The following is a 24,740-nucleotide window of genomic DNA, read 5'->3' on the forward strand; positions in this document are numbered from 1 at the left end:
TTTTTTTTAAACAGTATGAACAGGTTTATATAGTAAGTCATTTTGCAAAGAATAAGAATTTGAAAAGGTCTTAGCAACTGTGTTTTTCTTACCAGATTTTTATGTTGGAGAAGTCAAAAGAGAAGATAGAAAATAGGGTCCGTGGTTATGTTTGGGAGCTAGAACTTTTAGGATTACAAATTCTGTTTGTTGGTTTCTCTAAAAGTAAACTGTATAATCAGATAGTTTGTGGGTAAAAGTGAAGATTAGTTTTGTTTTGTAGGGAATTAGTTGATCTTTGCCAATAAACAAGAGAAGATTTCCTTCTTATTAAGGAATGCTCTAGTTTCTAATAGCTTTTCTCCACTTTTTTCCCTTATAGAATGTATTTTCCTTTCCATTCTCCCTTCTTCCTTTTATATTTGACTACTAGAATTTGCTCCTACATGTGTAGAAAGAATTTCAGAAGATCTTTAATTTTTGTTTAGCATTTCTACTTTGTAAAAGATATGGAAAGAAGAAAACTTTTTAACCGCTTTGCTTCTTTTTAAGTACTTATTGTTATTTTTGATTTATTTTGTACCTAATAGAATGTGTAAGTGCCAGTCCTCTGGGATGCATTGGTGGGGCTGTGGTGGGAATAGGGTAGGGGTGGGAATATCTGGGGTAGTCTGGGGCTGGTACTTGTTACTGGAACTGTATTCTGGAACTTTCGCAAATTTTTTATTTGGGATCAAACTGACATAAAGAACATGTGAAACTTCTTTGGGTGGTAAACCTGTGGCTTCAGATTTAGGTGAGTTTAGGTGAGTCTGTAGACCTGGGCCCAAGGTACCAGTACTACTGAATCACTGTCACGTTGGAGTTCTGCCTGAGGTGTAAGTGTATTTATGCATCTTAATCCCTGTAGATCTGGGAATATTCTTTGTTTTCACTTCATGCTTTTATGCTCTGATACCCATGCAGACACCTTAAGCATTGGACTGCTTGCTAAAACTCATTCTAGGATCCCATTCTTTGTTTTCCTATAACTTGGGTGGTGGTTACTTGCTCTGATAACATTACTGAATAACTGAAGTGTTTGCTGTTTCTAGAGTCTGTTCTTTAAACTTTTCCCAGTTGGTACTGTTGAACAATTAACACTCTTTCTAAATGTCTGAACCTTTTTGTTCCGGGAAACTGACTTTGAGATCCTGATTAATTCCATCCAGCTATGTCATTGAATCTAGAAACATGCAGCATGCCTGTTAGTCTGCTATTTGTGTACTTCAGTTATTCAGGGGCTGAATTCACAGAATTCTGAAATTTAATAGATTTCAAAATGTGTGTGCCATTCTTATCATTAGAAATACTGGGGAATTTACAAGGCTTACTTACACAATACAGCTCTTGTGTTTGCATATCTATTTTCCTCTCCTGGCATTATTTTCATTAAAATGTAATATTAGATTTCAAAGTGTGATTGTTTTAGAAGTCAACATATGACATTTTCATAAAAATTTCTTTCTTGTTCAGTTAACCTTTTTGAAGTAAGAAGTTTCTGTTCAGTTACGTACTTTCCCAGTAATGGGCCTAAGTCTTACATTCTGGCATTTATTTTTCTTAAGGCACATTGCTTCTGTGAATCCAGCCCATTTAATCCAGACTGCTATTGTATCTGCTAGTCTTTCTAACCTCTAACCTGGCTGCTATTCTCTCTCCTCCCCTCTGTCTTGTAGAGAGGTCTGAAGAATGTGTTTGATGAGGCTATCCTAGCTGCCCTCGAGCCTCCGGAAACTCAACCCAAAAGGAAGTGCTGTATATTCTAAACTGTTTCTCCTTCCCCTCTTTGCTGCTGCTTCCTGCCCCACTACTGTAGAAAGATCATTTAAAAACAAAGGAATAAAACCATCCTGTTTGAAAGCCTCTGTGTCTTTTTACTCACCACCTTAGAGCAAACTCTGTATTAGTTTTTGATCAAGAATGCAATATCTTATAGAATATTTTGTGTGATCAGTAGTCAAGTTGCTGCTTGAGTTGCCTGATGCTCAGAGCTTTTTGGTTTGGATTACTATTGCAAAAGGGAACTGGGTCTAGCATTAAGAATGTCCTCTTGGAGAAACTAAGAGTTTAACACTTCTAGATCTTAGTCTAGATGGAGAAGATAACACAAACGTCACTTTATTCTTATGATCAATTGTTAATTGTAATTGCATGACAAACTATGGAAAAAGGGTGACTTGCTAGTAGAGTGTAATGGGGAAGGGACGATTTTTTCCTGGTTTTCCTTTGTGCAGTGAAACTTTGTGTTGCTATTGCTTTGGCTGTCTGTGCTGCAGTGGAGTATTTGTCAGTCCGGGGTGGGAAAGATATTGATGTATCTGCTACTGCTTTATGAGATTATTTGTTACATTATCTTTTAAGAATAGCATCCATTTTAACAGTTGACTTACGGTTTGTTTATGTTGAGATGTAAAGCTGCCACTTTTATATTTTCTTCTGATTTTGTCCTTGTGAGGGAAACATACAATTGTGGTTACCTTCAAGTTTTGAAATTAAAAATATACAATTGTTTGTATAAATGCCTGATGAAGCTTTATTCCTGTTGCACTGACTGGCTCTAGTTTTATATATGTATCAGGTATCCATATTTTTGCTTCCTTGAATCCCCTTGGCTCTGTGTAATTGGTGGGATAAAGAGAGTTCAGAGTGAATATCTTTGCAGCCACTGTAATCGCTCTCTCCATCTTTGCCTGTGCCTTCATGTAATACGGATGCCACTGCCTGGTGCCCATCCTCCCATATCCAGCTGTTTCATTTGAATGCAGAGCTGCTTCACTTGTTTTTATGTAAAATGTTTCAGCAGCACATTACAAAACGCATATTGAATGAGCAAATGACACATGTGCTTGTTTGCTTCTTGTGACATACATTGGTCTGCAAAAAGCTTTCTCAAAGGACCACTGTCTCACTCATGAATATCTTCTCCTCTGAATTGCTGGATCCTTCCAGGGCCCTGCCTGGACAAAACTTGGTGAAGTGAGATGATTGTGTTGCGATTCAGGATTGTTTTTAATGTTTTGTTCTTTGCCAACTTTTGGGATTTGAATGTTTTTAATTCGAACTTCAACTTTCTTATACTGAAAATCAGACTGGCCATTTTTTTTCTTTCTACCCCTTTCAGAAAGGCCTAAAGAATGTATTTGACGAAGCAATATTGGCTGCCCTGGAACCTCCAGAACCGAAGAAGAGCCGCAGGTGTGTGCTGCTATGAACATCTCTCCAGAGCCCTTTCTGCACAGCTGGTTTCGGCATCATACTAAAAGCAATGTTTAAATCAAACTAAAGATTAAAAATTAAAATTCGTTTTTGCAATAATGACAAATGCCCTGCACCTACCCATATGCACTCGTGTGAAACAAGGCCCATAGATAGGGTCCCTTTCCCCCTCTCAGTACTAGTTAATTTTGAGTAATTGTGTATTGTCAGAAAAGTGATCAGTACTAGTTTTTGTTTTGTTTTTTGTTTTGTTTAAAAGCAAGGCATGCTTGTGATGACGCTGTAACAGACTAATTCGGGTTGTTGAAGCTGCTCCCGGGTTCCACTCTGGAGAGTGATCTGAGACATCTAGTATTTTTTTTTTTTTTTTTTTTTTTGCGGTGGGAGGGGAGGGGTGTGTGTGTGGAGTTTGTTTTTATTTAGTCATTTTAAAAAAATTTGTTAACCATTGGGCAACCCTTTAGGTGAGGAGGATGGAGTGATTCCACATTCCACTTCCTAGATCTAGTTTAGAAAACATGTTCCCCACCGGTGCTCTTAGGAAGGAGTATAGTAAACGCCTCATTTAATAACATACTCCTTTTTGAAAGTTGCCTTTTCTCTCCACCCTTGAGTAGGTTCAGTATTTGATGAAACTCATGAAAGTGGGTGGAACCTGTCTTGCCCCTCCTCTTTTCTAGGATGCACTATATACGTGACTGACTTTCAAGGAAATTTGTTAGCCGTTTGCTAATTTTTTTTTTAAGTTAACGTCTAACTTCTTTCACTGATAAATGAAGAAAATATTGCACCTTTTGAAATATACCAAATGGATTAAGTACATAATTAAAAAAACATTTTTTCCTTGTCAGTCATTGTTTTATATGCTTAGCATAGATGTGCAGCTTAATAGCGTATGATACGGTGTTCCTAGAACACAGCTGAAGACCTGGTATATATGAGGGGTGCTAGAAGACAGATGTCTGTGGAATGTTCACATCCTCTTCAAGTTATGAGGATGGAGACCTGCTTCATTAAGAAGCTAGGGGTGGGGTGGGGGTGGGGAGAACATTTAACAACATGGGGACCAGTCAGGGGAATCCCCTTCTTTCTGTTTTGCATGAGGAACCCTAGAGCAGCCAGTTGAGGCTCTCTAGTTTAATAAAAACCATGGAGAGAGTCTTATGAAGACTCTTCATAAGTGTTATTAGGGATTTTATCAGTTTATTTTGGTTGCAGTTTCCAACATTTTTGAAAATGTTTAGGTAATATTCTCCACCTTCCCCAAATCCTAATTCTTGTAGTTTCATTAGTGTTGAACCAATGCTTTCTCATGTTTCAATTCTATGTATATGCATTCTTTTCAGATGTATTAAACAAACAAAAAAACCCTTCACAAGCCAGCCTGGGGGTTGTTATTTCCCTCCGCCTCTTTTTTAGATACTTAGCAATGGGAACTTAACTGGACTCTTATTAACATCAATTTCTAACAAATTTTGGGATAAGATTTTAAAAGCTTTATTTCATTTTTGGCATTCAGTTTGAGATAATGCTTTTTACTCCATGTACTCAGGTTTGTGCCTTCTCCCCTAAGTTTGGCATGTAGCCTGCAAACTCCTATTCAATACCAAGTAGGTTCTTAACAGGTCTTTGTGAAGAGTGTTTAGGAAGCGCACCGCTCATATTGGAAGGAAGCATACCTCTAATCCATGGGTTAGTTGGGAAGCAGCCAGTTCCTCCAAGTTTTCTGTATCTGTGGTTTTCAAACTTGGCTGCTTACTGGAGTGCCACCTGAGCAGTGGGGTATTTAAAAGTTTTCCAGGTATTTCCAAAATGGCAGCCAAGTTTGAGAACTGTTGCTGGGTGGTTAACCCAAACTGTTTCAGATTCTAGATTCTGTGCTGTGAATCTGAATATGGGACACATTTTCTTTAGGTGGCCAGAATGATTCATTTACCTTAAGAGTATAATACTGATCTGTCTGAGAATTTTAGAAACTAAGAACTGTTAATCCCCCAGTTAATAAGGTTGATATAGTGTAGCTCATTTTGATAGTTTTTTTACAGCGTCATGTTTGCCTTGATTTCATACTGTACTAGAACCAAGCTGGGTTGGTTGGGAAGGGGTTAGGAAGAGGCAGATCTAAGTTTTACTATTTTACCAAGATGTCTTATTACTACTAACCTAGTGCCTGAAATTGCGTGAGACCCGGGACCCCCCCAAATCCCGGCGCGCCGCAGGACCCAGAGTCAAGTCCCCGCCCACCTGCACGCACCTCGCCACGCACGCAGCCCTGCCAACCTGGCACGGGCCTTGGTTGGCACGGGCCTCGCTGTGCGCGCAGCCTCCTGGTGACCGGTCTTTGGTCGTTATAGCATTACGACCACTGGTTTTTATTATATAGATTTTTGTTGACTGTACTAGGAGGGGTACCTGGATTGAGACTCTGTGAAGCAGGTACTACGTATCCCTAGTTTTTAGTACATGGCATATAGGTCCATTCTGATGATTGCTATATCCCTGGCCTAGAGCAGTGCTTGACATATGAGATGGGTACATGATATCAAGAATGAATAAATGAAATAAGGCAGGTCACATGATTGTGTCGAATTATGCACACATCAGAAAAACAATAGTGACAGAAGATTGATGCTAACATTGTTTTCTAATTAAAGTTTCAATTTCACTTTCATGTATCAGAAGAATGTGGGTGGCAAATAGATGAAGCTAACATTATTTTCTACTTAAATATTGCTTTCTATTTGACTTAAGAAATGTGTCTGTAATCTTGGCTTAGTGAGTGATACTGCCCAGTTTGGAAAAGGGTTATTTTAAACAGTCCTTAGCAGACTTAGCATGTGACAAAATTTACATTATTTAGGCTAATACATCACTGGTTTTCTAAAATAACGTTTTACTGAAGGCCTTAGTAATAGGTTCTGTAGTTTGTTACAGTTGCATCCTCAGAGCTGGATTTTATGCCAGAAGAGAAGTATATTCTAATGGGAAGAAAGGGTTGTGTTATGAAAGGAATAATTGCAGTATTTCCTTATTCTAAGATGTATTTTTCCTCACATTTTTATGTTATAATCAGAATACCGCTTAAAATTTCTGTGTACATTTACTGTAGAGCACATTTTTTTTTGTTCGAAGAGCTGTCATTAAATCAGTAGTGTCTTATAATTTTTATCTTCATAAATGGATAAAGGTATTTCTTTTTCCTCATTGTTAGGTTTGGGCTATTTTCTCCCATTCTGATGATGTTGGTTACTTGGTTGCTGAGTGCCAAGAAACTCTGGTATATACGGGCACTGCTTCTTGAGAAGGATTGGTACAGCTAACATACGTTGGAAATTTAACAGTGTGGGAGAGAGACAACATTTCACCAGGAAGTAGCAACTCTAGTACTTTCAGAAAGGGCTGAGCCCTTCAGTGGTTAGGGTATCACTGCTTGATATGTGAGAGAAGTAGCTTTAAGTCACTGTTCTAGTTTAGCTCCCCTTGGCCTTACCCCAAGTCCTCCCAACTCAGAGCATGGTGATTTAACTACTTAGAACAACAGAAGGCCTCACCTTACTATTTGCTTTCCAGGGCTATTTAAATACTTTTCAGTTTATATATTACTTGGAGTTTTTTCCAAAGTGCCCCTATGTTTTTTTTTTAAGTTACTTTTATTAGATATTGCTACAATAATATTGCATTATAAGCCATCCTAACAGTGGCTTGCTACAATAAGCACTTATTTTTTGTGTGCGTGGATCAGTTGGGTTTTGCCTCCAGGCTTCAGATTGGGCTCAGGTTGGCTCCATGTTTTTTATTCTGGAGCCTGGCTCCAGAAAACAGGCAACCCTGAGAGTTGACTTCTTTCTCATGGTGAGCCAAAGGGGTGTGAGGTCAAGCACATTTAAGATTTCTCATGTTCCATTACCCAGAGGATTCCATATACCCAACCCCAAAGTTTGTGCCACTTACTCATTCAAAATTCATATTTAGTAAATTCAAAAATAGGGTTTTTTAAAAAGCATTTACTAAGACTCTAAGAATATAACTAAAAATGTGGGCTCCTGACTTGTAGTTGGATTTTTTAAAAAATATGCTTTTATTGATTTCAGAGAGAGGAAGGAGAGGGAGTGAGGGATAGAAACATTAATGATGAGAGAGAATCATCAGTGAGCTGCCACCTGCATCTCCCCCCCCCCAGGATTGAACCCGCAACCCCGGCATGTGCCCTGATTGGGAACCGAATTGTGACTTCCTGGTTCATAGGTTGATGATTGACCACTGAGCCATTGAGCCATATTGGCCAGGCTGGAATTTTCCTTTAAATTTTGATAGCTGCTTCCTCTTGAATAGCCGTGTGGTCCCATCCCATTTTTAGAGTGGTTCTCAAGAGAGTAAAAACCAGAAAAGAACAAAAAGTAAAAATCCTAAAAATCTTGTCTGTGCATGCACATGCCATACATTTATTGGTCAGAGCACTTGTTCCATACTGGGCACTGGAGACCTGGGGAAGGACAGCCCTAACTCAGCGTATCCTTTGGTAGGTAACTTTCACTCTCCTGGCCTCTATCTGTAAAATAATTAGTGCTTTATCATTGTTGAGGTCTCAGATGCAAGTCAGGTGCCTGGTTCAATTAATGGGAAGCTTAAAAAATTCCCCGTAGAGTGGAACCTGCTAGTTCTTAAAAGCACCTCAGATAGGATTTAAAAGATATTTTTATTGATTTCAGAGAGGAAGGGAGAGGGAGAGAGACATAGACACATAGGTTGATGCTCAACCACTGAGCCACGCGAGCCGGGCTCCCCAAGTAGTATTTACCTGGTTGATGAGCTACGCATGGGGACTAGTGCACACCTCAGTGATTCGTAACTTCGGCTCCGTGACTATCACCTTCGGAGCTCATTTATAAGAGAGGTCAGTACTGCCTGCGCCGTTCCAATCAATCCCTGGAGATAGAGTCTGGTTTTTCAAATTATTTTTTTTAGTGGCATCACTTCTTTAAAGCTCACCAGATTATTTTAATAGGCCATCCAGGTTTGAGAATCATGACATTAGATGATTTCTTAAGGTTTCATTTACACTTGACATGAGTTTTAGAGTAAGTTTGGGCTACATGTCTTTACAGTTTTATTTGTTCTTTTAGGAAAGAGGTTTTCCAAACTTGTGGTCCCAAACTAACACTCAGTTCTTGACTCCTTATTTAGAAATAAGCTTAACAAAGTTCATATAATAATCTTACTGGTAGACTGGCACAGATATTTTGGGCAGATTCCTAAGTAATTAAATTAAGAAGGTAAGTATTTGAGTTGTAGAGATCAACTAAGGTTTTCTAAGTCAAAGCTAGAATGTAGAGGAAGGCTGTATTTCCCTGATAACTTCAAGACAAGTGTGCTCTACACGTCTCACTGGATAGAGATGGATATCTTTTTCACTTAGGATATTCTAATTCATCTGCTGAGAGTACATAGGACCAAATTCCAAATAGTGTAAGTTACTGCTAGAAATGAGTATGAAATTGAAGTTATTCCAGGACTATAAATTGGTCTTCTATGATGTGAAGTCTCTAGCTAAGCTAAAAACACCATCATTTTATCCTGGCCTGTGTGGCTCAGTTGGTTATTGTGTCCCATGCACTGAAAGGTTGTTGGTTCAATTCCCGGTCAGGGCACATGCCTGGGTTTCGGGCTCCATCCCTGGTAAGAGGCGTGCAGGAGGCAGCTGATCTATGTTTCACTCTCACATCAATGTTTCTATCTCTCCCTTTCCTCACTCTAAAAATCACTTAAAAAATCTTTAAAAACACCATTATTTTATCATTTTATTCCTCTGCTGCAGATTGCCCTCCCCCCAACCCCCATTATTTGTCAGACCTTTGGGCGGGGTGTGGACCAGTGTTAAGTGGCTTTATTTCCCCCTCTTGTCAGTGAATATTTAGTTCCAGGTGGATTGATTTTCTTAATTTTTTTTAACATCTGAGTGATTAAACAGGTATCAGCTTCCTCTGTGTATTAGCCTTATACTGTGAATTGATATTTAATTGGATAGGATCTTAGTTTCCGTGTTTTGATTTATAATTTAGCTGTAATTTCTTTTTTTTAAATTCTCACCCAAGGACATTTTTCCATTGATTTTTAGAGAGAGAGGAAAAGACAGAAACATCAATGTGAGAGAAACACATCAATTGGTTGCCTCCTGTATGCATCCTGACCAGGGCCCAGGTCGGGAAGGAGCCTGCAACCAAGGTAACTGCCCTTGACCGGAATTAAACCCAGGACCCTTTGGTCCACAGGCTGATGCTCTATGCTCTGAGCCAAATCAACTAGGGCTGGTTTAGCTATAATTTGATGCAAAGTCCAGTAGCCAGCCTTCTCAGAAGCAGGAACTGGAGAGGTACCTGTGTGGGTTTGCAAATACTAGCTAGTATTTGTTTCTGACCCTAAGCCTTGGACTGAAGTTCTTTCTTAACTCTCTGATCATGGGCTATTGGGATGAAGATGGGAAAGCTCGTGCCACTGCCAGGATATCTATTTCTTGTTTCTTTTAAACAATGTATTGAGCTACTTTAACTCAGGCTCCTCTGTTTTCTCTTTCCCAGTGAGCCTGCCTGTTGGTTTCTTGGATTATTGAGATGAGCTCCACCTAGTGGTGAATTTGCTAAAATTCTGGTGGTTGAACCGAGGGTACCCAATTTCTGGACACCACTTCTTATGGGATCTTGATAAATGTCTGAAGGGAGAGGATAAGGTGATGACGAAGAAAGGACATAAGGTTGAGTAAATGTACTGGTGGACTAGGGAGACTTATGGATTCTTTAGGAGAGGTGAAGAGTCAGTCTGAGAATTCATAGGCATTTAACAAAAAAATCCAAGGTGATGTCTGCTGTAGGGAAATAATTGACCTTGAGTTTCTTTTCTGGCCTTGCTAGCTGTGTGACTTTGGATAAACAGTGAATGTCCCTGATCTTTTGCTTCATCTGTAAGTTAGGAATAATAATATCTACACCTTAGGGTTGAGCATGAGGATTAAATGAGGTCATATATGTGAATATGTTCTGTAAACACAAAAGTGCTATGCAAATATTAACAGCTACAAGATTTGCATTGCAATGGAAAGAATTTAGGTTATATAAGGAATTATTTACTTATATATATCTTTGTCACATGCCACTGGGTGTATATTGGGGATTTTGTATTTTAGTAATTACAGGAGTACACATTTAATATTTAAAAACTAGGATGTTGGAGCTCAAGGTACGTTACAGCTTTACAGCTTTTTTTTCTATTCTTACCTAAGGATATGTTTATTGATTTTGGAAAGATAGGGAGAAAGGGAGGGAGGGAGGGAGGGAGGGAGAGAGAGGAGAGAGAGAGAAAGAGAAAGAAACATTCATAAACATTGATGTGAGAGAGAAACATTCGTCGGTTGCTTTCTGACTGGGGATCGAACTTGCAGCCTAGGTATGTGCCTTGACTAGGGACCAAACAACTTTTTGGTGTACAGGACGCTGCTCCAACCAACTGAGCAACCCAGTTAGGGCTAGAGCTTTCTTTAAGAAGAAGCTAAGACCTAAAGATGGAGTTTTCTCCTAGCTTTTTAATTTTGTGGAAGTATTTCATGTACACACTAAATTATATCTAAAGAGCTCTAGATACTTTACCTTTGTTTTTAGGGCCCCTGGAAGGCAGGAAAACAAAAACCTCTGCAGATCAGGTTAGTTGTACAGTTTTCCCAGTGTCCCAGAGTTACCAGGACTGGTTGCCTTAGGTTGGCCAAACCTCTGAGGCTAGCATGAGGATCTTTCTGGACCAAGCTAGTTTACGAACATCAAGGGATAAGAAACATTCAGAAGATGTTATTACATTAAAAACTACAAATCTCCCCAAAGCTTTTGTTTTGTGTAGTCTATTTAACATATTTATTTAGTACCAAGAGGCCCTCTGTTAGATAGCATGGTGGATGAAGATGGTTCTAGTAAGAATGAGAGTAAGAGAGGGTAATTTAATATACCAGGAAAAGAAGAGAAAGTACAGTTGTGTGTGTATATTGTTGGGGGATGATGGAGTGAGGAGTGGAAAGAAATCAGGAAAAAGGTTACACTTTAGATGTACTTAAAAGATGGGTCTGACTTGGAAATGAGCTATATGGGGTGGGGGTGGAGGCAGGTGGGTGAGTATAGATTTCTGGAAGGGAGGAATGTGAACAAAGATGGGGGACACCTGGCATGTTTGGGAAGTAGTCACCTGCTTAGGGATAGGTGTAGTAGGTAGAAAGCTAGCTCTCAAGGGCCCCCAGAAACAAATGAGTGAATTAAAGAGGGAACATTAATCATACTGGTGGAGGACTGTTCTAATTGCCTAAGAAATGGAACATACCCTTTGGTGAAAGAAGAGCTGTTTATTAAGCAATTGCTGCGCTTTGGACTGTGTTAAACCCACAGTGTTACCACATTTATTTCTCTCAACAGCTATATGACATTGATACTACAAGTATCTTCATTTTATAGATAAGGACTCCTAGACACCATAATTGGTTGATACCTCCAGCCAGAGTTGGAACTCGGGTCTGATTCTGAAGCCTGTATGTTTAACCATATGTATCTTAATGAAAATAACATACGTATGACTAATTACAAAGCTGAAAATTGCAGTTCAAGCATCCTTAATGCCAGGGCAAGCATAGTGATATAAAAGCTTCATCTACAGTGGCAGATTGGGTAGGAGCCAAAGGGAAGGTGACTTAATTGTAGCATGAGAGAAAGATAGCCTTTGTCTTTTGTATGAGATGCCTTTGCATTTGGGTAGCGAGCCCCTAGAACAGGGTGGGCAAACTTTTTGACTCGAGGGCCACAATGGGTTCTTAAACTGGACCGGAGGGCCGGAACAAAAGCATGGATGGAGTGTTTGTGTGAACTAATATAAATTCAAAGTAAACATCATTACATAAAAGGGTACGGTCTTTTTTTTTTTTTTAGTTTTATTCATTTCAAACGGGCCGGATCCGGCCCGCAGGCCGTAGTTTGCCCACGGCTGCCCTAGAGTCATTAGAGCAGCCGGTGTGTTGGCAGAGCAGGGTTTGTGGAGAAAGCTGGGCCTTACTGATTACCCAGGCCGGGGGGATGGTGGGAGTGCCATCCCTTTCTCTTTACCATGCCACATAAAGGCTAGAATCGCACCATTGTTTCCACATATCCAATGTAGTCCTCATCAGGAGGAAGGAACCCTGTTACTGGGAATAAGCTCATTAGCTGGACTCAAATAAGGGAGGTGATTGGGATTCTGGAGCTACATCTTCACAAAGCTCAGGAGTCCTCACACTGTTTTGAATTTAGGTAGTAAATTCAAACTTCAAATCACCTTTGTATTAGTGTTCTCACTCACCTTCAATACAGCCCTGTGAGGGAGGCAGGATAGATGGCAAGACTGAGGTTAAACAACTTGGCATTGTGATGGAAATTGCATGCATATGCCCTCCCTGCTGGCATGGCTCAGTGGTTGAGCATCGGCTTATGAATCAGAAGGTCACGGTTCAATTCCTGGTCAGGGCATAGGCCCAGGTTACGGACTCAATCCCCAGTGGGTTGTGCAGGAGGTAGCCAATCAATGATTCTCTCCCTCTCCCTTCCCCTCTGAAGTCAATAAAAATGTATTAAGGAAAGAAAGTGCATGCATAGGCTTTGGATTTGAGTTTGGGTCCTGTTACTTGATCTTTGACCTTCTGCAAGTAACTTAAACCTTCTGAGCTTTGCATTCTCCTCTGTGAAATAGAAATAGCTGTATTAACTTTACCTGAGAATTGTGAGGGTTAAATGCAATGCTTCATGTAAAGCACTTAGCACAGGCTTGGCAAGTGGTACCAGGGCCATAGAGCCCTGTTGGCTTCTGCGTCATAGTCTGCTATACGAGTGAGGGTCCCGCAGCCCCATTGCCAGGAACCGGAGAAGACTTGCAGGGAGCTTGAGAGTGTATCATGCCCTCCAGTGTCTCATTTATAACTCTGTGACAGGGGTGGGTATTTGGAGCCCCAGAACCACAGGGGAGCTTCATGCCAGCACTCTGCTCCTTTGTAAAGCACATAGCGCACACTGTGGCTGTACCTTCTGCCGTTTGAGGTGCGACAGCAAAAATCTAGCATGAATTTCTTTTTCCTTCACAATTTCACAGATAGATTTTTTACTGTGGATCTGAGAAACCTCAACATACAATTTTTTTCTTTCACCTTTTCACTTAAAAGAAGCACTCTATGGCTTCTCTTTGGCATACCTGAATTGCCAGCAAAACTACGCTTGTACTTTGGAACCATTAGTAAGTAAAATAAGGGTGACTTGAACATAAGCACGTCAGTACCTCGGCAGTCAATCTGATAACTGAGACAGCAACTAAGTGACAAACTGGCAGGTAATGTATGCAGCACGGATACGCTTAACAAGTGGATGATTTATGTTCAGGTTGGGACAGAATGGGACAGTGTGAGGTTTCATCACACTACTCAGAATGACATGCACTTTAAGACTTATGAATTGTTTATTTCTGGAATTTTCCATTTAATATTTTTGAAACGCAGTTGACCATGGGTACCTTAACTGCAGAAAGCAAAACCACAGATACGGGGGGAGGGGGATTTATCTGTGGTTTGTATAAAATTCCGCTGCCTTCGATGCCACTTGATTCTAAGACAGTCGTGGGCAAACTACGGCCCGCGGGCCGGATCCGGCCCGTTTGAAATGAATAAAACTAAAAGAGAAAAAGACCGTACCCTTTTATGTAATGATGTTTACTTTGAATTTATATTAGTTCACACAAACACTCCATCCATGCTTTTGTTCTGGCCCTCCGGTCCAGTTTAAGAACCCATTGTGGCCCTTGAGTCAAAAAGTTTGCCCACCTCTGTCTAAGACCAGCCTTTCCTTAGTCCATAGGCATCTTGAAACCTGGTAAATGGAGTGAGACTAAATGGAGTCCTGTTTGTTAGTTTATTTTGCATTATGGTGTTTGATGTTATCGCCTCATTACTCCCAGGGTGGTAATGCCATTACTGGAAAAAGCTCTGGATTGGGAGTTGGATACCCAGGTTCTTATTGGGGCACCAGAATTTCCTTGGAAAAGTAGCTACATCTCTTTGGGCCTCAGTTTCCCCATGTGTAGATAAAGTAGTTTTCTATTTCTTTTTGGTTTGTGTCTTTTCAGCAGTAGACCTCTTTTTCCCCCAAATAAAATCTTACATGGAAGTTTATTACAGAAACCGAAAAGGTAAATGAAATAACTGCTGCGATTGAAACAAGCCCAGCAGTTTTGCTTCCCTAACTGCTTCCTTGTCCCAAACATAGGAACACATTTTGTGCTCCCCTATGGGAGCTGTAGGGCTTTGCTAAGAGATTCGAGCACCACTGGTGTAGGACATCTCTACAACTCTAGGAATGTTTTGCTCTTGACAGGTAATTAATAAAAATATAGGGTGTCCCAAAATTCGCGCAAGATTTGAATTTTGTGTGAGCATTAACAGCAACAACAACAAAAAATAAAAGCCTAATTTTACTTGGTTTATTGAGTCAGATTCTAATATCTGTTGCCCTTTGATTTCAATCCCTTCAATTTGATAAGCATTACCAAGTACCAATTATGGCCCAGGAGCAGGGACAGTGAAGACAACGGCTTTGCGTATGTGCCAGCAAAGCCGTGAAGGCCATTTACCCGAAGTGCTATTCCATACATAGCCCTATACTGTATACTTTATGAATCAATAAAAAATTTACAATTTTTAATTATAAACCTGTGTTTTCTATAAAAATTCTTGCGTGAATTTTGGGACACCCTATATATAAAACCTATGTATTAAATATACAAGTAGACTATTGAGTCTTCAAGAAGAATCAGGTTTTCATTGATGTAATTTACAGGGTCTAAAGTTTGGTTCAATCTATAGTGTTTTGTATATTGCAGTGTCCAGTAAAGACTGATGTGGTTTTTGCTTTTAGGATAAATATGGTTTAACAGTAAATATTAACTTGTAATGCTCCAGAGGAGCCACTAGATGGCAGAGAAACAGCAAGAAAAGTGGTTGGTTGTGGGACTTCGCAAGGTTTCTTGAGTTTCTGCCTTTCTCATTGCCCCCGAGAAGAGTGCAAACTCTCAAATTGATAGGAAAAGAGTCCACTACCCACAGTGTCTTGTCACCCATATCTGTAGCCAGTACTTCCAATTCTGAGAACCATTACTACCTTCCAGAGCCAATGATCTTGCTTGCCATTTTTCAAATAACTAAATGTCTTAAAAAAATGATGTGTGTGTGTGTGTGTGTGTGTGTGTGTGTGTGTTTTATTTATTGATTTGAGAGAGAGGGAGAGATGGATTTGTTGTTCCACCTAGCTATACATTCATGGGTTGATTCTTTTTTTATTTGTTCATATTTCACTAGTTTTTTTTCCCCCACTACATATGTCCCCTTTTTCCCCCATTGACCTCTCCTAGCCCGCCCCCAACCCTCACCTCAGGTCTTCACCACCCTATTGTCTGTGTCCATGGGCTATGCATATATGCATACAAGTTCTTTGGTTGATCACTTCCCACCTACTCACCCTCCTCTGCCTTCCCTCTGAGATTCCACAGTCTGTTTTGTGTTTCTGTGCCTCTGGATCTATTTTGTTCATCAGTTAATTTTGTTCATTAGATTCCACATGAGTGAGGTCATATGATACTTGTATTTCTCTTACTGGCTTATTTTGCTTAGCATAATACTTTCCAGCTCTTTCCTTGCTGTCTCAAAGGGTAAGAGATCCTTCTTTTTTACTGCTGCATAGTATTCCATGGTATAAATGTACCACAGCTTTTTAATCCACTCATCTACTGATGGACACTTGGGCTGTTTTCAGATCTTCGCTATTGTAAATTGTGCTGCTATGAACATAGGGGACATACATTCTTTCTGATTGGTACTTTGGGGATATATTCCTAGAAGTGGGATCACTGGGTCAAATGGCAGTTCCATATTCAGTATTTTTAAAAACATATCTTTATTGATTTCAGAGAGGAAGGGAGAGGGGGAGAGAGATAGAAACATCAATGATGAGAGAGAATCATTGATTGGGTGCCTCCTGCACGTCCCCTAATGGGGATCAAGCCTGCAACCCAGGCATGTGCCCTCGATCGGAATCGAACCTGGGGCCCTTTAATCCACAGGCTGACGCTCCATCCACTGAGCCAAACCAGCCAGGGCCATATTCAATTTTTTGAAGAAACTCCATACTGTTTTGGCTGCACCAGTCTGCATTCCCACCAGCAGTGTACTAGGGTTCCCTTTTCTCCACATCCTCACCAGCACTTGTCATTTGTTGATTTGTTGATGGTAGCCATTCTGACAAGTGTGAGGTGATACCTCATTGTTATTTTAATTTGCATCTTTCTGATGATAGTGACTTTAAGCATTTTTTCATATGTCTCTTGGCCTTCTGTATGTCCACTTTGGAGAAGTATCTATTTAGGTCCTTTGCCCATTTTTTAATTGGATTGTTTGTCTTCCTTTTGTTAAGTTGTATTTTGTTCATTAGCTTATTTTGTTCCTTATATATTTTGGATATTAACCCTTTATTAGATGTATCATTGCCAAATATGTTCTCCCATATAGTGGGCTCCCTTTTCATTTTGTTGATGGTTTCTTTTGCTGTGCAGAAGCTTTTTATTTTGATGTAGTTCCATTTGTTTATTTTCTCCTTAGTTTCCTTTGCCCTAGGAGACATATCTATAAACATACTGCTACAAGAGACGTCTGAGATTTTGCTGCTTATGATTTCTTCTAGGATTTTTATGGTTTCATGACTTATACAATTAAGTCTTTTATCCATTTTGAATTTATTCTTGTGTATGGTGTAAATTGGTGGTCTAGTTTCATTTTTTTTTGCATGTATCTGTCCAGTTTTCCCAGTTCCACTTATTTAAGAAACTGTCTTGACTCCATTGTATGTTCTTGCCTCCTTTGTGAAATATTAATTGAGCGGAATGGCTTGGATCGATTTCTGGGCTCTCTGTTCTGTTCCATTGATCTAACCTGTTCTTGTGCCAGTACCAGGCTGTTTGGATTACGGTGGCTTTGTAGTATAACTTGAAATCTGATATTGTGATTCCTCCAACTTTGTTCTTCTTTCTCAAGATTGCTGTGGCTATTTGGGGTCTTTTTGGTTACATATAAATTTTTGGAGTATTTGTTCAAAATCTGTGAAATATGCTTTTGGTATTTTAATAGGGATTGCATTGAATCTGTAGGTTGCCTTGGGTAGTATGGACATTTTAGTAATGTTAATTCTACCAATCCATGAACATGGTATATTCTTCCACTTGTTTATATCTTCTCTATCTTTTGTCAATGTCCTGTAGTTTTCCAAATACAAGTCTTTTACCTCCTTGGTTAAGTTTATTCCTAAGTACCTTAATTTTTTTGTTGTAGTGGTAAATGGAATTGTTTGTTCAGTTTCTCTTCCTGATAATTCATTATTAGTGTATAAAAAAGCCATAGAGCCCTGGTGGGTTTGGCTCAGTGCATAGAGCTTTGGCCTGCAGACCTAAAAGATCCCGGGTTTGATTCTGGTCAAGGGCATGTACCTCGGTTGCAGGCTCCTCCCTGGCCCAGGCCCAGGGCTGCATGCAGGAGGCAACCAATCGATGTTTTTCTCTCACATGGATATTTCTCTCTGTCTTTCCCTCTCTCTTCCACTCTCTCTAAAAATCAATGGAAAAATATCCTCAAGTGAGGATTAAAGGAAAAAAAAAAAGCCATAGATTTTTGGATGTTTATTTTGTATCCTGCTACATTGCCAAATTCATTTTTTTTAAAAACCAAATTCATTTATTAAAGCAAGTAGTTTTTGGTGGAGTCTTTAATGTTTTCTATGTACAATATGTCATCTGCAAATAATGAGAGTTCTAATTCCTCCTTTCCAATTTGGATGCCTTTTATTTCTTTTTGTCTGATTGCTGTAGCTAGGACTTCCAGTACTATCTATAATAATAAAAGCATAATATGCTAATTAGACCAGCCAAACGACCTTCTGGACATCATTCTGGACATCCTTCTGGACAAAGCCCCTGTGGTGGAGGCCAAGGCAGAGGTGGTTAGGGGTGATCAGGCAGGCAGAGGGGTTAGGGGCGATGAGGCAGGCAGGGGAGTGGTTAGGGGCGATAAGGCAGGCGGGAGAGGTTAGGGGTGATGAGGCAGGCAGGGGAGTGGTTAGGGCGATGAGGCAGGCAGGCAGGTGGTTAGGGGTGATGAGGCAGGCAGGCAGAATGGTTAGGGGTGATCAGGCAGGCAGGCGGGTGAGCGGTTAGGAGCCAGTGGTCCCTGATTGCGCGAGGGTTGTCCAACTGCCATAGGGGATTGGGCCTAAACTGGCAGTTGGACATCCCCGAGGGGTCCCAGATTGCAAGAGGGTGCAGGCTGTGCTGAAGGAACTCCCCCCCGCCTGCCTCCCCCCCCCTGCTCCCAACGAATTTCATGCACTGGGTCTCTAGTTTTGAATAGGAGTAGTGAAAGCAGACATCCCTGTCTTAATCCTGTTCTTAAGGGAAATGATTTTAGTTTTTGCCCATTGAGTATGATGTTCGCTGTAGGTTTGCCATGTATGGCCTTTATAATGTTGAGATATGCTCCTCTATTCCCACTTTGCTGAGAGTTTTATAAAAAATTGGATGTTGGGGCCCGGCTGGCATGATTCAGTGGTTAAGCGTCCACTTATGAACCAAGAGGTCACGGTTTGATTCCTTGTGGGTGCACATGATTGGGTTGTGGGCTTGATCCCCAGTGTGGGACGTGCAGGAGGCAGCCAATCACTGATTCTCTCTCATCATTGATGTTTCTCTCTCTCTCTCTCTCTCTCTCTCTCTCTCTCTCTCTCTCTCTCTCTCTCTCTCTCTTCCTCTCTCCCCTTTCCCCCTCCTCCCTCTCTGAAATCAATAAAAATACTTTTTTTTTTTTTACGGGAGGGGATGGAGTTAGAGTTACTGTGGAAGTTGCAGGCTTTGGAGTAAAACATCTAGGTTTCAGACCATCCCTGCCATTGAGTATCTGTGACTTGGATAAGTTCGTTTACCTCCCTCAGCTCCAGTTTCTTAATTCCTAAAATTTTAGTTCCCATGTTAGAGGGTTGGTGAGAATTAGAGATGCGTGCCCAGAGGGAGGACATGTGCCCCGAGCGAGTGTTCCACATCTGGTTGCTTGCTCTCTCCTGTGTGCTGCCTTGGGATGGACCCCTGATGGCCGCCTGCTCTGGTGAGCCAGAGCAGGAATCCCAGGCCTGGTTCTTGGGAAGCTCACCCCAGGGGCTATAGAATCTGATGCATTTGTACTTTCCCAGGAGAAGGGGGAGGATGTCTTTAAACTTCTTGCTGGCTGCTGGGCCCTGGGACAAAGGGGAGACAAGCCCCAGGGCTGAGACAATCATGTCTTTATTATCTCAGATGTCTCAGGCCTGTCCCCCGCCTGGAGATATATGGCCGGGAAGGCTAGCTCCATGGCCTCGGCGGGATTCCAGGTCCTAGGAATGTCTGGCTGTTTTATAGCAAACAGAATCACGCACAACAGCCCAGCATCCAGGCATCTCCACCCCAGCAAGCTCTTTCTCTCTGCCAACTTGTAAAACAGTGGGACCTACAGCAGTGTGACACAGGCCCCATGCCTCTTGGGGTCTCAGCAGCTGGCATAGAGCAGCAATCCTGGGCAATGGCGAACCCATCCAAGGCTCTGGGCACAGGGCCAGCAGCGCAGACCTGGCCACACCCAGGGACCATCTTTCAGACCAGGCTTTGCCTGGCTCAGTTCTCCAAGCCGTGGGCTGCCCGGATTCTAGTCTGTTTCTCTCCCTTTGACCCTTGGGAGTAGCTGCAGGGAACCACTGAGAAGGCTTGTTTACAGATGCACTTGGCACAGGATGGGGAGACCAGCAGCGATGAGTCCTTGAGTTCCAACTTCCAGCTGCTCCCAGGTGCTGGGGAGCCTTCTACTCTGGGCCCCGAAGAAATGAGTCCACACTGTTGTCTTTGGCTGAGGCTCCAGGAACTCGAGGATGAGACCAGGAGACAGTGGGTCAGATGGCTGTCCAGGGCATCATTTATAACAAAGCCGTGTGGGCTGGCCTTGCACAGGGGGCCTTGCATAGGGACCAGGGGTTGCAGACCCAGGCTGAGGCTTTTCTCTGGGGCCTTGAAGGGGGAATGGGGTCCTGCAATCCAGGGACAGTAGTAGGTGGAGGTGGTTTAATCTATTCCCCTGACTCCTTCATTCTGAAGGAGTCTAGAATGCGAGCCTGGTGTTGTAGCATTTTAGAGCTTCCAGGGACGTGAGCCCGTCCTGTGCTGCCCTCATCAGGCTGGCCGTCCACCTGGCCTCTAGTGCCAGCAGATAACTGCACTGCCTTTCTTTATAGAGCACATGCCTCAGTTCATTTGACATTTATTCACTGCTTCCTGACTCCCCTCCCCTCATAAAATAGTAGATCCAGATCGCACCCCCAAAGAGCTCGCAGTTCAAGGGGGAGGGTGGGATGTTTAAACAGTAGTGTGTATGGCACAAGGTAAAAGGGCACCCACCCATTTTTCTCTAAAGTGTCCTCTGCCCAGCTGAAGTCTCGGGAGCCCACACCGAAACATCTGGCTCAGCGAGTCTCAGGATCAGAGGAGGGGTGGCGGCAGGCACATTCTCCAATGTTAACAGCAGTAGTAATAATAGCTGATGGCTGAGCAGCAGCTGTGTGACAGGCGGTGTGCTAAGTGCTTTACATTCTCTATCTTCGCATTCATTCTCTTTATAACAGAGGAAACAGGTTAAATGACTTACCCAAGGCGCACAGCTAGGACTCGGTGGAGCTGGGGTTATTTGACTGCAGAGTGTTTAACTACTAGGCTTCTCTTGGGGCGGGGGGAGCATTAGAATAGCCAGTTGACAAATGGTGTATGTAATTTGAAATGCTTATTTTAGTCACAAGATTTATTTTGAAATGTCAGAACTAACAAAGCAAGGGCTTTTGTCTCTCAGAGGCAGGGGTCATAGGTTAAAGGTTGAGAACCTCATTTTTGCTAATGAGCTGATGCCTCTGCTGGGTGAGCTGGACAGAGCTCTGACCCTTGAGGGCAAGTTGGAGGGTGTAACCTGGCTTTCCCCTCACCATGCTGGGGTCTTCCTGTCAAACTGAAGCTTGCTGTGGTTCAAGGGGCATCTGGGCAGCCTGGCAACCAGGAATCATGCCATTTTGAAAGTACCCTAGGTGCTGAGAGGAGATGGTTGGGGTCGAGTGTATGCGGTGCCATCACCAAACATACGGCAATGGTAACTGGCCAGGTGAAAAGGGGAGAGTGCATGTCCTAGGCCAGAAGTGAATGGAATGGGGCAGGGAATTACTGGACACCTATCTCCATATGGTTCAGTTCCCATAGTAGCCTTTGAGACGGTACAGATGGGGAAGCTGAGTCTTATAGGAGTTAACTCATCTGAGGTAACCCAGCTAGTGAGAGGCCTAGAAGAGGTTCAGTCCCAGATCTGTGCGATTTCAGCCCTCAGACTTCTTCCACCACACCGTGTCTGTTCTTTTGAGGAATGAGGCTAAAGTCCCCTCTCCTCATCCCTTTCTGATTTGAAGGATTGAACTGCCCTCTTTCAGCTTCTTTCCCAACTGAAACAGTCTGAACTCATAGCAGCAGCCCTGCATCCTCTTGGTCAGTTCTCTGGATCCACTCCAGTTCTGTGATGAATCGGAGGGGCAGCAACTCGCCCTGTCCTGGCTGTGATAACCATCAGCCATTCCTGAAGCTTCCCAGGTGGCTCCAGCCGCTGTCCAAGCAGGGGATGAGGAGGAAGCTAGGCTGCAGGAGGTGCTGGGGAGGGAGAAGATGGGGTGGGAAGACTCGGAGGAGAAGAGAGACCCAGCACATTCTAGTGTCATCTCAACCTGATGGGACCAGGAACCTACAGCATCATCTCCACTCCTCCCACACACGCTTTCCCTCACACTTAAAGAAAGAGCCAGAATGCTGGCTGAGAACAACCGTCAACCTCCCTCAACTCCTCCACGAAGCACTTCCCGGTTCAGGGTTTCACTCGGTCCTCCAACAGCCATAATATCATGGGTGGGAGGCTTTCAAATTAGGACCGGATCTGGTCCTGGCTCTACCACTGTCAGCATCTCTTTAACAGCTGAGGTTGAGTTGACTGACTTGCGTCAGATTTCACAGGCTGTCGGCAGTGGAGCTAGAATGAGCCCCTGTCTAGAAGGAGGTAGGGAGACGCAGTATCTGTAGGGTTCTGGTTAGGCACTGGTTACAGTCCTGCTTAGGAACCTGCTTGTTTCTGTGTACTTAGGGTCTGTTTGTTTTTCTTTAGTTTCCTAGTAAAAGACTTTTTTGAAAAATACCTCCCTTTTGGCTGAACTAAAGGGGAATAGGACTCATCTACTCATCTATACCTTGGTTCAGGCTAGATATTCTAGGGCCAGGTGTGGGAGCAGCCCAGAGAGCTCAGACTGGATTGTCAGCTCCTTCCTGCTGTGGGCCGGGACCTGACAGCCTATCTGGCAGGCTTGGAAGTGGACCTGAAGTCTCCAGCCAGCAGGGGGTGGTGGGCAGGGCTGCTGTGTGCAGCTGTGGCATTGTCAGCCCTAGCAGTGTGATTCCAGCCTTTCTCACCCTCTCCCCTACAGAAAGCTGTCTACAATGCATAGGTCCCCAACAGAGCGACAGTGGAGCTTAGCTCAGCCAGAGGCAGATAATGCTGTTTTGTAGGGAAAGGGTGGGCTCAAGGCACCGAGACCTGTTGGCCCTGGAAGCATCAGGTCTGGGCTAGCATGGGGTGAGGGAAAATGGAGAGGTGGTGGGACTGGAGGAGGGGCCTAGTGACACACACACCTGCCACCATAGGCAAGTCTCTGCCACGAGCCTTGGTCTCCTTATCTGTAAAGTGGGGATAAACCATACACCTGCCTCTCAGTGGGTTTATCCAACAGGATATATTCACGTTCCATTATTTGCTTGTGACTCTGACGTGGGATAATGCTGGTGGTGGTTTTGGTGTGGGCCTGGCCCTCTGTTGATAGGTGCTCAGTAAATGGTAGTGATGCTGCATATCAATGATCAGCGCCGTTTCCCGAGGGCCCTGGCCCATTCAGGGAGGCCGTATCGCTTTCCCCAGTAGAAGCTCCAAGGAGGCTGCAGTTTCTGATGTTGCAGCAAAGTCCAGGCACCTATGTAGGTGAGGAACCATGTTGCAGAGAGAGGGTTTATCTCAGAGAGAGGATGCTCCCTGGTCAAGGGCTGAGGAAGGTGGAATTGGGCTGGAAGGAAGAAGTCGGGGTGCAGGAGTAGGGCCTTGCCTGCTCTCCCGGTGGTTGCTGGGTTGTGCGAAGGAGTTACTGGTCCAGGACCAGTCTGTGCTAAAGTTTGTTCTGATCCCCTCCTGCCCTCTTGGCGCCATATTTCTTCTGCTGGGCCTCTGTTTCTTCTGCTGGGCCCCTTTTGCCTTCTTGGTTGTGGGGGTTCCACCATCCTAGGGGGACAGGTAGTTGCTGATGGGAGTAGAGCCTGGCCCTGCTCCACGGTTGTATATGGTCTGTTCCCTTGCTGGACCGTGACCCCCTTGAGGGCAGGGTCCAGGTCTGAATTGCCTCTGGGCTCCCAGATCCGTCATGAAGCCTGTAACCCTTGGGTTCTGACCAGAGGGCTCAGGCCCTTCTGGCCTCAGTTATTGGGCTGGTCAAGGCAACACAAGCCTGAGTTGGCCCTTCTCCCTCACAGGTGGCATGGGTGGGGGTAGGGGTGGGTACTGAATTAGAGTATATGGCTCCTTGTGTCCAGCTTCCTCTTCCTGGCTGGCCCAAGGCTTGGGAACAGTGGCTGCCTTTCTGGGGCAGTCAGGGCGCCTGGCCAGAGTACGCCTGTCGGGCATGGTCAGCTCTTCAGCAAGCCTCGGTCCTCCTCTTAACCCAGAGAAGGCCCCGGGTTATTGGTGTTGTTCTTGGCGGACCACCGGGCCCCTCAGCAAACAGGCAGGCGAGTGTGCACCCGGCCTGGGCCTGTTTGTGTTGGCCTCGCCAGGCGGGGGATTAGCTCAGCTGGGCTGCTAATTGCCTCCGAAGTGCCGGCCGGGATGCTGACAAGGGCTGGGCCTCTAGGCCCCTCCTTCCCAGCAGGCACTATGCCAGGCTAGGGGGCCTGGCCCAGGAGGGCCCCTTTCTCCCCTGTCAGCGCCTGCTTGGCCTAGACCCTTGAGATGCGGGCAGGGGGTCACTAGGGCTGGCGGCTCAGGAAGGAGTGGGGGGAGATGCTTATGAAGTCATCGCCTGGGCCCGGCCACACTCCTCCCTCCCCCACATCCCTTAGACATCCCCTCATACCCCCCTTCTTGAGTCAGATGCCTTCTCCTGAAGCTCAGCACTTTCTCCTCTTACTAGGAAGCTGCTGGGCTCTTTTGCCCAGATGCCCTCCAGCTCCTCAGTGCCTTCCTCCCTTCTCATGCCTTTCTCTCCCTCTGTTCCTGTGTCTGTGCTCCCACCCTCTGC

At 43.5% G+C, this 24,740-nt stretch overlaps 1 protein-coding gene across 3 annotated transcripts in view; it reads left to right on the top strand.

Moving 5' to 3' along the window:
- The window catches only part of CDC42 (cell division cycle 42), a 38,309-nt gene extending 33,693 nt beyond the window's left edge, over window positions 1–4,616 (top strand). Inside the window, exon 6 of one of the 3 annotated variants that reach the window (XM_036347355.1) lies at window positions 3,143–4,615. In XM_036347355.1, coding sequence (XP_036203248.1) covers window positions 3,143–3,232 — 90 coding nt within the window. In that variant the 3' untranslated portion in view covers window positions 3,233–4,615. Of the gene's footprint in view, window positions 1–1,697; window positions 2,537–3,142 lie in introns of those variants that run through there. The other 2 variants (XM_036347357.1, XM_036347356.1) reach the window with 2 other exon arrangements.
- The last annotated feature ends 20,124 nt before the right edge of the window (window positions 4,617–24,740 follow it).

The sequence above is a fragment of the Myotis myotis genome, unplaced genomic scaffold (genome assembly GCF_014108235.1).
Source record: "Myotis myotis isolate mMyoMyo1 unplaced genomic scaffold, mMyoMyo1.p scaffold_m19_p_2, whole genome shotgun sequence".
Classification (NCBI taxonomy): Eukaryota; Metazoa; Chordata; class Mammalia; order Chiroptera; family Vespertilionidae; genus Myotis; species Myotis myotis.